The sequence below is a fragment of the Emydura macquarii genome, unplaced genomic scaffold, assembly GCF_026122565.2.
Source record: "Emydura macquarii macquarii isolate MOO-44397 ecotype Brisbane River unplaced genomic scaffold, CSIRO-AGI_Emac_v2 contig_1390, whole genome shotgun sequence".
In the NCBI taxonomy this organism is placed as follows: domain Eukaryota; kingdom Metazoa; phylum Chordata; order Testudines; family Chelidae; genus Emydura; species Emydura macquarii.
This window is the reverse complement of record NW_027131527.1, coordinates 13,290,164-13,304,288: the sequence shown is the minus strand read 5'-3', so window position 1 is coordinate 13,304,288 and position 14,125 is coordinate 13,290,164. Positions and strand designations below refer to the sequence as shown.

The following is a 14,125-nucleotide window of genomic DNA, read 5'->3' as shown; positions in this document are numbered from 1 at the left end:
AATGCAGGCTACGGAGTAGGTCACAGCAATTCCAGTTATAGTCTCTTTGAGGTACCTTCTCTGTCAGGGAAAGGATAGGAGTTCAGGTGGGGGGTGGGCAGCTCTCAGCAGGTTTACTGCAGGGATGGAGTGGTGTAGGAGCACTGATACTTGGGTGGAAAGCTCACATGTGTCAGTGTGAATGATGAGCAGAAACTTTTCAGTGCATATGCCTGAACAAATTACTTTGGAACAAGGAGCCTTCATTTTGAATTCCTCCTTTTAGGAAGTTGTGACCCTGGATGAAGAGACCCTGAACACTCCCTGTTACTGCCAGCTTGAGTCTAAGTCTTGCCATGTTTTACTAGACCAGCTTGGCACCTATGCTTTTGTGGGAGAGTCCTACTCCAGGTCAGCCATCAAGAGACTCCAGCTGGCTATCTTTGCACCTGCCATCTGCACCTCACTAGAATACAGCCTCAAAGTCTACTGCGTGGAGGACACACCAGATGCACTGAAGGTAACACTGCCTAAAAATTTGGGATCATGAGTAAGCCACTCCCACTGTCACATTTTCCTATCTCCTGCCCCCTTTTAGTACCTGTGGATTCACAAAACCTTTCACCAAAGATCAAATAATGAATAATCACTAAGCTACAGAAATTTTTCTTTTTGAACGTTGAACATCTTGTCACTCTCCAGTTCTCTCTCATCCTAAAACTGCAGGAAAAAACACTGATTAACTGTAAGAGTGTTCTGCTCCGTGACGGAGGAAAGCAGATAGCTTTGAGCCTGGCAGTCTCAATGGGCTACAGACATAAATCAGTTTTTGTTAGCCCAGCACTGTTAGCAGAGATTTTCAGGGAAGTTTTTCTACTGCCCTTGATCCTGATCTGGTATAATCCTGAGGGCTTTGGAACCTTTTCATGACGTGATTTGTAACCTGAACTATGTTTTGAGTAGGTCACCAGCCCCCAGGTTTGTTTGTCCTTGTGCATTTCTAAATACATAGGGTCTGATCACCAGTTGGTATAAATCAACACAGCTCAATTGACTCTGGTCATTTACACCAGTTGTGAATCTGGCTCACAGTAGCCAGTGCTCACAGTGCATATAAGGTGGCTTATGAATACTGCTCTTCCAGCTGCCTCAGTCTCTGTGTTTGGGCTACAAATCGCTTCAGCCTGTTCCTGCCTTTGCTTCCAAATGTGCTCACGCTGGCATGCAAGGTGCTGTTTGATGTCTCTTGGAAAGGTCTGTCTCCAGGGAGCAAACAACCTGATGCAACCCTGTGAAAAATGACCAAAGTTAAATAATAAGGATGTTTACTGTGTTCCCCAGAGATCAGCCATTACATTTTCCATGGTCCTTGGAGGAAATATCAAGGGGAAGGGAGGGAGTCTCATAGCCTGCATTGTGTACCTTCTTTCTGCAGAGATTACACAAGGGCTTTTGTTGTTGTCACTGCTGGAAGATTTTTCTCTCCTTCTTGTGCTAATCAATCCTAAATTGATATACCATGATAATACTCAGTTCAGCACAGCTCCCGTTGTCCCTGCCTTGGATACATTTCCCTATTCCTACTTGAGGATTCCTTGTCTGTCTCTCTGTGGTATAATAATAATAATATTAAACTTTGTTCTTATAAACCACCTCTCATTGCAAATGCCTTGGGACCTTTGTGCCTGTTCCATTTATTTCCTTTGTAACTTTCTTGCCCGTGTTATGATCTCTTTAGAACCTCTAGATGGAGTTCCATGCTTTGCAATGCTATGCTTGCTGGGTCTTATATATATATATATATTTTTTTATAAAACAACATTGTCTTACACTGGTAAAATAAAGTTTAAAGTGGTGATGAAAAAAGAACATGCTCGGAACCAGCAGGTGCCTCTTGAACCATAAAGAACTATTGTGATTTGGGTTGTTACTGAAGCACAGCAGTGGTATTAACACTGAAGGGCACCCACACTTGTGAAAGTGCCCCATCTGTACATATTAAGAAAATACAGACTTCAGATGACCTGCAAAATATGGCAGGTTCTAATGTCCAAAGCCAAAACAGTGTTTCTGGCCTCACTGTGTTGTGTGCTGTCTCTTTAATTCTTATCTTACAATCAGCATCATTCTGTTCTCAGATTCTAAAATATGCGTGTGATGACTTATGAGGATACGCAGACTTTCACATCATGGTAGTGACTGAAAGTCGTTCCCCTCTGATGACTGTTTGATGGCCTCTGTGAAATTGGTGAACTCATGAACAGGTGTCCACATCACACAATCCACTATCATAGGTCCTTAGCAGGGATGCCAAGAATGGAATTCCCATCTCCCCCCTAGAGGTGATCCCTTGAGTCAGGTTTTAGTTTCGTTGCCCAGGCGGTATCGGGAAGCTTGCACTGTTGTATCTCTTCTTTGGAAAAGGGGAAGAATTTGTTCTCCATGGCTGTCAATATGGCACATTTCACGAGCAAAGAATTCATTTTTAAAAAATACACATTCATTAGGGTCTAGCTTAGAGAGAGTGCATTCTGTAGAATCAGAGTAACCTTCCAGTGATGAGCCCTTTACTAGGCAAGTAACTGACCTTGAAGAAGGCCCTGTGGAAGCACTGCAAGAGCTGGAAGCATTGCCTAGTGTGATGCATGTTAAAGTATCACTTTAATGCAGGATGCTGTCCTCTTGCTTTATCACTGCATCTGTGTAACTGTTGTAATTCTTTGGAGACATGCTTGCACTGTGGATTTGAATTTCCCCATGTCATTGACTTGATGTCATTTTATCTCCGATTGGTCGGCTTGCATTGCCACACCAGCCACCAGCCATTATGGAAATATCTGCAGAACATACTAAACTTGAATGTAGTTTTGGTTGTTGTTTTTTGTATTTTGTAAAGTGTTTTGGCAGAGTTCATTGAAAAGTGTGGACCCTGCATTGATATAGTGCTGCTTTAAAAACCCATATTCTCCACTCGATAGCAGTGACCTTTGATGTCATGGCTCCTCCTCCTCTGTCTGCCCCATAGGAAGTGCTCGAACTGGAAAAGACTCTGGGTGGCTACCTGATAGAGGAACCCAAGCCACTACTCTTTAAGGACAGTTATCACAACCTACGCCTCTCCATCCATGATATCCCCCACTCACTTTGGAGAAGCAAGCTGCTGGCTAAATACCAGGTGAGTGGCCCAGTGGTAATATGAGTCAGATGGGATTTTCATTTGTAGCAGTGCACTGGAACTTTACCTACTGGCATAAAGATTGGAGGAGGGGGAGAGATCCAGAGGCACCCCCAAAAGGGGGGACTAAAATGGTCCCTATAGAAACAACCACTAAGAAATAATTATTCATCCGTTCATAGAAAAGAACACCCATTCATTCCTGTTCCCCAAAACATGCACGTGTGCGCACATTTGCATAGAGGCACATGTGGCATGCTCACTCATACATAATTAAGCAATAACACATGAATGACCATGTATTTCTGGTTTATAATATCATATCAACATGTGAATGCCAGCAGCAATCTAGGGGCTACAATATGTCTGGCTTATGCTTTAAGTGTTCTGATATTGATCTGTGATCATGCCTTTGACGGTGATAAGTAAGCAATGTTCGTGCTATTGAGATCCAGTAATCCAGCACCTTGCCTACCTACTTACTCACCTACTCAAGATTTAGGGCTCACTGACCCACCGACCTGCAATTATCTGCTAAGAGAGTGATATAGCTCTTTGCTCTCAAAGGCTGTGTTCTAAGGGAAGGAGAAGGCAGCAGGGGAATTTTCACTTACCATATTTGATTCAGTGTCCCAACATGGCTGCTGAGTCACTGTCTGTCAGCTTTCTCTGTCCCACTCTGCCAGCGGTCAGCATAAAATGATCCCCTTCTCCTGCCAGTAGAAGCAGAAGCTGGGAAACCTAGAAAATGACTGAAAAGCAAATCTGTGATGTATTTACTGGGCTGTGTGGTCGTTGTTATGGTTATCGTACAATTAATTGGCAGGCAACTAGAGTCATTCTGGGAACCATTTTAAAAAAATACCAAGTAAATCTAAAGAAATAATACAAATAAATAATTTCAAATATGAAAAAAAAAGGTTTTAGTCAGGAAGCCCTTTCTGCATTTACCAAGGGCTGCTGAGATTTGTGTAACGTTGTACTGCACTAACCCGCTGCTACAGGAAATCCCCTTTTATCACATCTGGAGTGGCAGCCAGAGAGCTCTGCACTGCACCTTTACCCTGGAGAGATACAGCCTGGCTTCCACAGAGCTCACCTGCAAGATCTGCGTCCGGCAGGTGGAAGGAGAAGGGCAGATATTCCAGCTGCACACTACACTCGGAGAGGTGAGCAAAGAGAAGGGGAAGAGAGCAGAGAGGACGTGCCACTCATACTTATAGCTGGGAGGGAAGAAGGAGCAGGTTATCTTTCTGATGACCTCTCTTCTGAGGGTATTGACCTGAACTCCCAGGGCCTGATTCTGATCTCAGTTTTACTCCACTGTAATTCTGTTGACATCAATAGAGTGAGTCATGATATGTGTGGCGTAAGTGGGACTGGAATCAGGCTCTCAGCTAGCTCAAAGAAAGCTGGTGCTGTTGTCTCAGGTACAATTCCTCTTGCAACTCTTGTTAAATAGAAGAATAATAGCATAACAGCCCCCTACTTCTTTAAATGTCCATTGCCATGTCGCAGCTGTTGTCATAGATACTAGCTTGGGGAATCACTGAGACTCAGCTATAGCCATCTGTGAATGTGTCCACTAGGCTAGTTACAAAGGAGGAAGTCCCCCATCCGCTCTAGTAACAGAGAAGACTAGAAATGGTCCTCAGATGTGTTTAGAGAAGGGAGCTTTTCTCTATCTAATGTGTCTAATTATGATCCCTATTTTTATCTAGTGTAGAGGTTGCCCGTCACTGTGGTATCTGAGCCCCTCTCAGTACCCCCCAGTGTTTACCACTTTGGGTGTCAAGCTACATTAACACCTGTGTTGGCCATGGCCTCATCTTTCTTAAGCCTGTGGTTCAGTCAGAGATTTGAAGAAATAGTCTCTCAGTTGGCAGTAACTAGCTCCCCCTATGATTCTCAGGACAATGACCAACACCTGTAAACTGAACTACCCTCAGCGGTGGCCCCTCTAGATCCAGTTTGTGGAATGGCAAAGCAGTGTTGCTCTCCCTGCCATGACTAGATAATAAAGAGTGAATCTGCAGTGTCTCGCTCTGTCGACCTGTCACCAGCACTGCATTACTTAAAGACCGAGAGATGTACAGAGAAAAGCCTATTGAATTGAATGACCATCCAGTTACAGCTGTTGCTGAGACACCAGCAGACTCTGGCAGGCGCAGCAAAGGGGTTAAGTTGTGATAAGAATTTGTTACCAGAGAGATTCAGAGCCCTGCTTTCGAAAATATTGATGAGACATTGATTTTTTGGTACATGAACAGTCCCTGAGACACTCCACCTGCGAGTCACTAAATAGTAGCACATAACCTCTGCTGTGTAAGAGTTCTGTTTCCCAGAGCCTATTTTGGGGATGGCACTATAAAATGCCAGTCAGCACTTTCCCCTCTCCCAGCCAGGTGAAAATGTGCACTAAACAATGAGCTGGGAGTGAATGAAGAGGCTGAGGGCTGGGCTTTGGTAACCAGTCCACTTGGAAGAGTCACTGAGAATTTCAGGGCTTTAATATTTGTGCAGCCTTGAAAATGTGCTCTGATGCTACTGGCTCTACTCCAAATTGTTTAACCACACGCACTGATATTTGGAGGTTGCTTCCGACTGGATTCACTAAAGGGACCCTTGGGGGAAGTGCTTGGTGTCACTAAGAACTAGCTGCTTCACTGTTATTCTTTTTGGCATGTTATCCACCTCTCTCTTTTTGTTTCTGTTCTTAGACATCCATGCCTAGTGCATTTTAGTGAATTCTACCATCTTATATCTCTCTCCCCCGTCTTGATCTCTGTTTTTTTTTTTTTTTTTTTTTTGTTTTTGTTTTTTTTTTTGGGGGGGGGGGGGGTTGGTCTGGTTAGTTTGTGAAAACACTGATGAAATTCTACATAAAGAAACACATGCATCCCTGCTCCTGGGCAGAAAAGCACAGACCCTGAATTGTGGGCAGGGTAAGGTGATAGGGGGAGACACCAATACAGGCTCATGAGGGAGGAGTTCTCCATTGAAATCTTTCTTCTTAAGGCATTCTGGAATGTTTTTTCTCCCAGAATGCCAGCTCCTTTGATGCCTTCTCCTTGCACCATGGCAGTGCTGTGACTACCCAGCTGGGACCCTATGCCTTCAAGATCCCGCTATCCATCCGGCAGAAAATCTGCAACAGCCTTGATGCTCCCAATTCAAGAGGAAATGACTGGAGACTTCTTGCTCAGAAACTTTGCATGGATCGGTGGGTTACAGTTCACTGTATGGCACTAGATGCTCTGTTCTCATCTCCCTGCCTCAAACATGTCATTTGGGATAACTGAATTTTGTGTTTCCTTGTCACCCTGCACTCTCCTCACATTCGCCTCTGAGACAGAGTGGGGGTGGGGGGCTAGTGTGACCCAGGTGCGACATGCTTATGTGCTGGCCATTTAGTGTCCATTGTCTTAAATTTAACAGACACAGCTTGAGAGCGGATTTGCCCTAGCCACCAGAAGGTGCTCTTGCAGCATTGCTAAGCCATAAGGGGCGCTTACTGACTCTCAGTGCCAGCCTTGGAAAGTTATCAGCTTGCACATACTGCAAAGGTTTGCTTTGCAAAGCCATGAGGAGAGTATCTGATCACCAATGCAGAAACCTCTCAGGACTTTGCAACCCCCAAGTGCAGCACTTTGGGAATCCAGCTCTGTTTCGCTGATGACACAAAACCAGCAAGCGTTGAGAATGATAGTGGGCTTAGAAGGGAAGGGGAGGGAGAGGGAGGGAACAGAGTGTGAAAGAAGATGCAAAAATGAAGCACTGGTGACTCAGAAATAACACTGTGTAGCACTAGATGTACAGTCATGGACTACTTTATCCTCGCAACCCCATTGTGAGGTAGGGCTGTGCTGTTATCCCCGTTTTACAGACAGGAGCTGAGGCACAGAGAGGGTGAAATGATTTCTATAATGTCACATGCAGTGATTCAGTGCTTGAGAGAGCATTAATGCTCGGGAGTTTCTGATTCACAGCCCTGTGCTCATTCCTCTAAGCCACAATGCCTTAAGACCTGGAGGGTGGGGAAGTTGCTATTCCCTGTGGGGTTCCCTTTGATTCATATTATAGAGCTCTGAGAGATGTGCATCCAGTTAGATCCCTGGACTGGCTGAGCATTCCTAACCGTCCGCCATGATTGTGCCTAGCAAGTGCCTCAGGCCAGGGACCTCGACGGCTCTTATACTGCTGAGGTTCAGCGCTTGAGCTATTCTGTTTTAGGATCTTGCTTCGGGGGCAGGGGCACAGAGAGCATTTGTAATTTTAATAAAATAAAATGTGTCTTGCTTTTCCATGAAGGTTTTCTGCATCAGTGCTGTATAATAAATACAGATGGTGCCCTGAGGGGCCCTGCATTTCAATTATGGCATTTCCATCCCAGTTCACATCGGACAGAATTACCCAGATTTGCTCCAGAGTCTAATACCCTGGCCTCCTATTCTGCTGCCCTCAGACCGTACCAATAAGGAGACCCTCCTAGCAGGTAAATGTGTAAAGTTAGACAACAACTCTCACTTTCTCTCTCCTCCTTCACAGGTATCTGAACTACTTTGCCACCAAAGCCAGCCCAACAGGGGTGATCCTGGACTTATGGGAAGCCCAGCATCAAGATGATGGTGATCTCAATACCCTGGCTAGTGCCTTGGAAGAGATGGGCAAGAGCGAGATGCTGGTTGTCATGGCAACAGAGGGGGACTGCTGATGTTACTTGCAAGTAACTGGTAGTCTTCAGGCAATGGATGAGGAGGACAAAGTGGAAGTGGGGGAGGAGGAGGAAGAAAATAGGGCACAGCCTTTCCTGAACTGGTGGGGAAGGATTGTGGGGATGGGGCCAGCTTCTACTTTGTGTCTGATGGGCTGCTGATCTGTAGCTAACAATGAGGGGTAAAGGCAGATTCCTTCTCCTACTCCTCCCTCACCAAGTCACTATCAGCCTTAGAGATCCAACCGCACCGTTTACAAGCAATTCAAGTGTTAAACAGGCTCCCTCCTCCTCCTGGCCATCCTCGGGAGTGAGGCGCAAGAGCAATGCAACTTTGATGACCGTGATGACAGCCATTGGTGGAAGTGGGCAGCTGCTCCCGCCACAGCATGCAGGAGTTAGGGCTTCTAGAGTCTGGGTTGGGTTTTACTTTCGTTTTGCTTATTTGGGTTTTCTCCCCCCTTTGTTCTTCTTCTTTAATGGCATTTATGCTTAGAAGACTCAAGTACAATCTAGACAAACTGCTTACTTCTGTCAAAAGCTTCAGACAGCTTATTAAGGGGAAAAAAAAGGAAAAAAAACCAGTTTCTTAGGAAACGCAAATAATTTATTATCCAGATCTTTGGATGAGTCCTTTTTAAAAAAACAAACATAAAAATTGTCTTTTTTGTGTGAGCAAGAGCATCAATCCGCTTTGCATGAGAATGAGAGAGAGAGAGAGAGAGAGAGCTTTAAAGTTAAAATACTTTTGTAGTGAGAATTAATAATGAAAACACCACACACACACACACACACACACACACACACAAAGTCAACAACTTGTTTCCATGTTTTTGGACCCTTGCTGAAGTCAGATTGGTTAAGTGCCTAGAGACCCACATGGCACAGAAAGGGCAAGCTGAGTTCCATCTGTAACATCTTGTTTGCAAATTCTCTCTTATGGCTGCAGCACAATGCACAGGGGGCCACTTACGCAACCAGTTCACAGAAGAACAAACCCATTTCTGGAAACAAGGTTAAAGGGACATTGTGGCTCTTTTTATGGTTTTCTTCAAATTGCAACAGAAGTCCTCAGCATTGTTTCCAGGACTGTTACAGAAGCTTAAACCTCACCCGGCCTTCTCCACCTGCTTTTCAGTGATCATTCCCTCCCACTCCCATCCCATGTCTGCATCAGAGAGAAGAATGTAGCTTCATAGCGTTCGCTTGTTTTTGTGTGCACCAGTGTTGTCGTTTCAATGGAATGATACCGAAGAAAGGAAACTAGGCTGCATATCAGGGAAAAACGCATTCATTGTTGGAGTGTGGAAATCTCTCACAGCAGAAGCAATAGCCATCCTCAAATGTAAGATGTTTAAAACTAGACTCAAGGGAATATTTCTGCACTTGCAGGAAACTGGACAAGATGAGCGCCACTGTTAATTGGTCTTTTCCAGAACTAGCTCCTATGCAGTCTGGGAGTTTCCTTTGTTAGAAAACTGATGGTACAAGCAGCAAGGGGAGGACAAGAGGTTACAGTAGTGGCTTGGGGTTTTTTGTTTTTTTCCCTGAATTAAACCAACCTATGGTTTATATGGGTTGTTTAGGAGGGAAGGTTAATTCTTTAACACAGTGATGAATTAAGTGAAAACTATTTAAGATCTATGCGACAGCCTCCACCAGATTATTACAATTTGGGGAGGGTCAGATTCTGGAGCCCAAAGTATTTAAGATTGGTATTTTTAGGGGAAATTCTTTTAGGGCATTTGGGAAAAAAAGAAAGAAAGAAAAGAAACTTGTTAGAATAAATGCACCTTCATATCAACAATGTAAATACACACACTGAGATAACCCTAACACACAGCGACATATTACCACACATAAACCAAGACTGTAAAAAATGGGAGCCTCAAGTTAAACTCCTAAATCTATATTTTGGTATTTTAAACAAGTGGACAGATTTCAGAAATGCTGAGCACATAATGGTTCCCACTTGGAGATCTATTGAATAAGAAGGGGTTAGTTTTACAAAGAAAGATCCTATGGCCTGGGATATAAAAGGTTAGTTTGAAGACCACATCATTTTAAAGTCCAGATAATCAAACCCAACTTTTGATACAGTGTTGCACAAAATCTTTCCTTGATAAATTGAAATATTCTTGTACTGGCCAAGAGACCATAAACAGAGGTGCATCAAGTGGGAGAGTTGTTTGGCATGGCAGTGCAGTGGTCAATGATCTGTTAGAGAGAGTCAACAGCACATTAATGAAATTCACAGGTGATACCCAACTGGAAGCTGTTGCAAATACTAGTGAAGAAAGAGAACTAATAGAACACTGTCAGAAGATAGCTAAATGAGATTAAAATTGGAAAATGCAACTGTTATATCTGGAGAAAAAAATAATCCCAAACACAAACTCATTGGGAAAGAGAGACCTGGCAGGCACTAATGCAGAATGGAATTGTGGGTGATGAGAGAACACTGCAAATGAGACATTTGCAGCACCATGCAGCAGCAAAAAGGATCAATGCAACACAACTGCATATGCAGCCAGCATTCAGTCATGAGAATGGAGGTCATAGTAGTAGCCATAGAAAGCACTGTGGCATATTGCATGCAGTCCTAAGCACAACAGCACCAGAAATACATGAACCAACTGTAAGGAGATAAGAGAAGGGCAATAAAAATGATTAGGTGTTTGATGGAGGGACTAACTAATGAGAAAAGATTGAGAACTAAGGGCCAACTCCTCAGGGCTTGTCTATACTTTAAAAATTAATTTGGATTAAACTAGGGTGTGAATTTAAAGTGCAGTAACTATTCCTGAATAACTCCATGTGTAGACAAGCTGATGTAAATTAACATAACTCCATTGACTTCAGTGGAGCTACACCAATTGAGGATCTGGCCCATAATACGTAAAACTTGACTGAAGTGGTATATAAGTCTACACATATTTGAAAGGTATAAACACTAACGAGAGGAAGATGAACTATTGAGGGTGGCACAAGTGGATATAAATAAGAGTAATGGAGAAATTGAGAAAATTGGAGTGGGTGAGAATTCCTGACAGTGAGATATATTAGGTTGGGGAATTTGTGGACCATTTAAAATTAGACTGGACAAATATTACAATATATATATAGTTGAGAATAGTCCTGCACTGATCTGTCTGGGTGACCTAATTTGTCAGTGAAGGATGGCATGGAGCTTAGTGGTTCTCCCTTTTCCATCTTAGCAGTTCCTTTTTTTCCTTCTTTTCTACATTAATAGTGCTTTGTTGAAGTGAAGGTTGCTTACATAACAAAGCTGATTTTAATTAAGGGGTATCCATGAACACAACATACATTTCATCTCCAGGATGTGGTATTTTAATGAAGGAAAAATATTCTGAAGAGTACTTTGAATAGCCACAAATGGAAATATTTTACTACAGTTGCTACCTCTTAAAAGTTTGTCTTCCAGGATAAACATCTCATGACACAAACAGCAACACGGCATCATATGATGATATTACATCTGCTCTTAAACACCCAGTGTGCTTACCACAAGACCTTTGTGGCCAATAATTTTAAACATTACAGAATACATTGAGCTTCCCATTGTGCATTACCCCATTCTCCTTCCTCCAGTCCACCATCTGTGGTAATGGTTATATAGCTAAAGAAAAAGTACACACAAACTCAGGGAGCCAGCACATGATGCAAGAAGACATTGCCTTTACAGGGTAGTTTGGTATTTCCTCAGGATCTAAAACCTCCAGTTGCTTAATTCTTTGGCACACAAGTACCTGAAAGCCTGTTTCCATCTCAAATGCTCCTAAATTGACAGCAGAGAGTAGGAAAAGGGACCCATAGGGGAGAATACTGGCAGCGCTTGTTCATCTACTTAAACAACAACACTGGGAAAGGATGGTTGACAGAGGTACCATACAGTGGCAGAACAAATCAGCCCCAGTCTTGAAACTTAATTGAAAAGGACAGTCTCAGAGCTTGGAGTCTGGTCTACGTGTGGGAGAGGCTGTACCTTCTTGCCTGATTAGTCAGATGGAAGCAATTCTGGTTGGTCTTGGTTTTGATTTTTTTTTCAAATACTGGGACCATTTTTATGGTGAAAAACATCATCTGTTTTCTTCAAAGTCTTTGTCATTATATAAAGAGTTTCTTTGCCAATGCTTCAGCCATTTTCTGTGCACTTGTGTTGTGAATTTCAGTGTCAGTGTTATTCACAAACACAGAAACTCACATCTTTTGTTTCACACCCAAAATGTGCATAAATTCCTATGTACCTATATATTAAATTTCACTTTCCCCTCTTTCTTTAATAGCAAAAAGCTATTAAAGCCTGGAATATTCCTATATATCTGTAGGTAATATACAGATCTTGATAAATATTTGAAGTTTGAGATGTATATCTTAATCAAACTTTTAAATCATCTAAGACTCAAAATTAACTACTTGGGTAGATCAAATACTTCAATATAGCTAATATTTTTGTATGGATGTTTAAAAAAAAAAAAAAAAGACTCTTTTAAAGCAAACATTATGACTGCACGGTATACAGGAAGTTTGACAAATATGACCTTTCTCCATCACAGTCCCATTTCATAATGCTGGGGACTGTGTTGGGAAGAGAGCGCCAAGCATCTCTGACATTTCATTGTGTTATTACATCAACTAGGTTTTCAGTGTGGTGCTGTGTATACTTGGCTAGAAACGAAGAGCCTGATCCAGTTCCCCTTGAAGTCAATAGACAGACTTCCGTTGATTTTGGTGGGAGCGAATATGGCTGTACTATAGGGAGAGTTTTACTAGTCTGTGTGACTCCATTTTACAATCTGATTTGTTGAAATCTTGCTTGTAATTTGAACAAAATAAGCAAATATGGGAAGGAATGTAGGAAGAGATAAAGCACTAAACTAATAAACAGACATTTTAACATTTTCAAAGGTACAGTAAATAACCTGCCATTTGTTTTCTTACAAATTCAGTGATATCCATTAAATTTATCTTAAATGCTTTACTCTGGGACACAGGTGTAGATTGTCCGTGTGTATGAACTTCTCCCTCTCTCTCTCTCACTATGCCTGGTTAAAGGACCACTGTCAGTCTGTCTCACTCTCAGATCAGCGTGTAGGTGAGATCAGGAGATCAATGCGTGTTTGTGTCCCCTTTCCTCTGAGTACAGGACCAGAATGTCTGCGTATGTGCTTCTCTCTCTCAGATCACTGTGTGTGTGTGAGAATCTTTCAGAAGGAAGGTATTTGCTTCTTTCTGATCTGTGTGTGAGTGTGCGTGTGTGTGTGTGTGTGTTGTGCTTCCCCGCTCTGATTCTCTCTCTCGGATCATGGGATTAAAGTGTACATGACACTCAGATTACTGGGTCAGAGTGTCCAAGTACTGTACATGCTGCCACCTTCTTTGATCTTGTGTGTGTATCCTCTGTCTCTTGGAGATGCACTATGCTATGGTCACACAAAGCAGGGTAGCAGCTTTGTGGTACTGGGCAGGCATTTCATAGTTTCATTGAAAAAATCAGTTGTTGTTTCTCTTGTTGAGCGCATCCATTCTCTTGCTCTGCATTCTGTTTCCATATTTATATGTCCAGGGGATGAGTCTGGCAGCATCCTCTAAACACACATCTGTTTATTCTGTAAACTAAGAACTGTAAATAAAGTTTAGCATTCCTATTGTAACAAAGTAATTTTTATGCAATAAATTATATTTCCTAGTCTAATAAAAAAAAATAAAATGAAATGTGATCTGCTTCTTTATTCAGGTTGCAGTTCCAGGTGGATTTGGCTCCAGCAGGTTTTATTTCTAGGAAACTTTAATCTTGATTTCACTGCTTGGCACTCACTGTCTGCCATCTCTATACGCCATTTCCAGCCCGCTATTTGGCAATGGCTTTTCCAGTGCTCCCACCGATCCCCATCAGCACTTGTCGGTCATTGCTGGGGGAAGACCTCCTCAGCGCTGTTCCAGCCATTACATGGAAGGGAGAGTTGGACTGGAGCTTAACTGTGGGTGCCATTGTGGGCTGCTGAGAGCTTACCACTCCAATATCAGTCCAACTCCCTCACTCACCTTACCCTTGTGGCTGAAGCTCTGCGGGGTTGGCTTCATCAATCTCCTTGCTCTCACAGATGGGCAAACTGACTTCTCTCAACTCTGGTTCTATCGATCCCCCTTGCCATCATGCACCATAACCAGATCCTGGCCACCTTACCAACCATCTGACACCCAGGTGCATCCCTGCTCACCTTTTACTGAGGCAG

The 14,125-nt window shown here is 42.9% G+C and overlaps 1 protein-coding gene across 1 annotated transcript in view; it reads left to right on the top strand.

The window, feature by feature from the left end:
* UNC5B (unc-5 netrin receptor B) overlaps positions 1–13,604 on the top strand; it is a 145,231-nt gene extending 131,627 nt beyond the window's left edge. Inside the window, exons 13-17 of the mRNA XM_067552672.1 lie at positions 266–499; positions 3,005–3,154; positions 4,159–4,323; positions 6,199–6,377; positions 7,703–13,604. Of these exons, the coding sequence (XP_067408773.1) occupies positions 266–499; positions 3,005–3,154; positions 4,159–4,323; positions 6,199–6,377; positions 7,703–7,868 (894 nt within the window). The 3' untranslated portion in view covers positions 7,869–13,604. The remainder of the gene's footprint in view (positions 1–265; positions 500–3,004; positions 3,155–4,158; positions 4,324–6,198; positions 6,378–7,702) is intronic.
* The last annotated feature ends 521 nt before the right edge of the window (positions 13,605–14,125 follow it).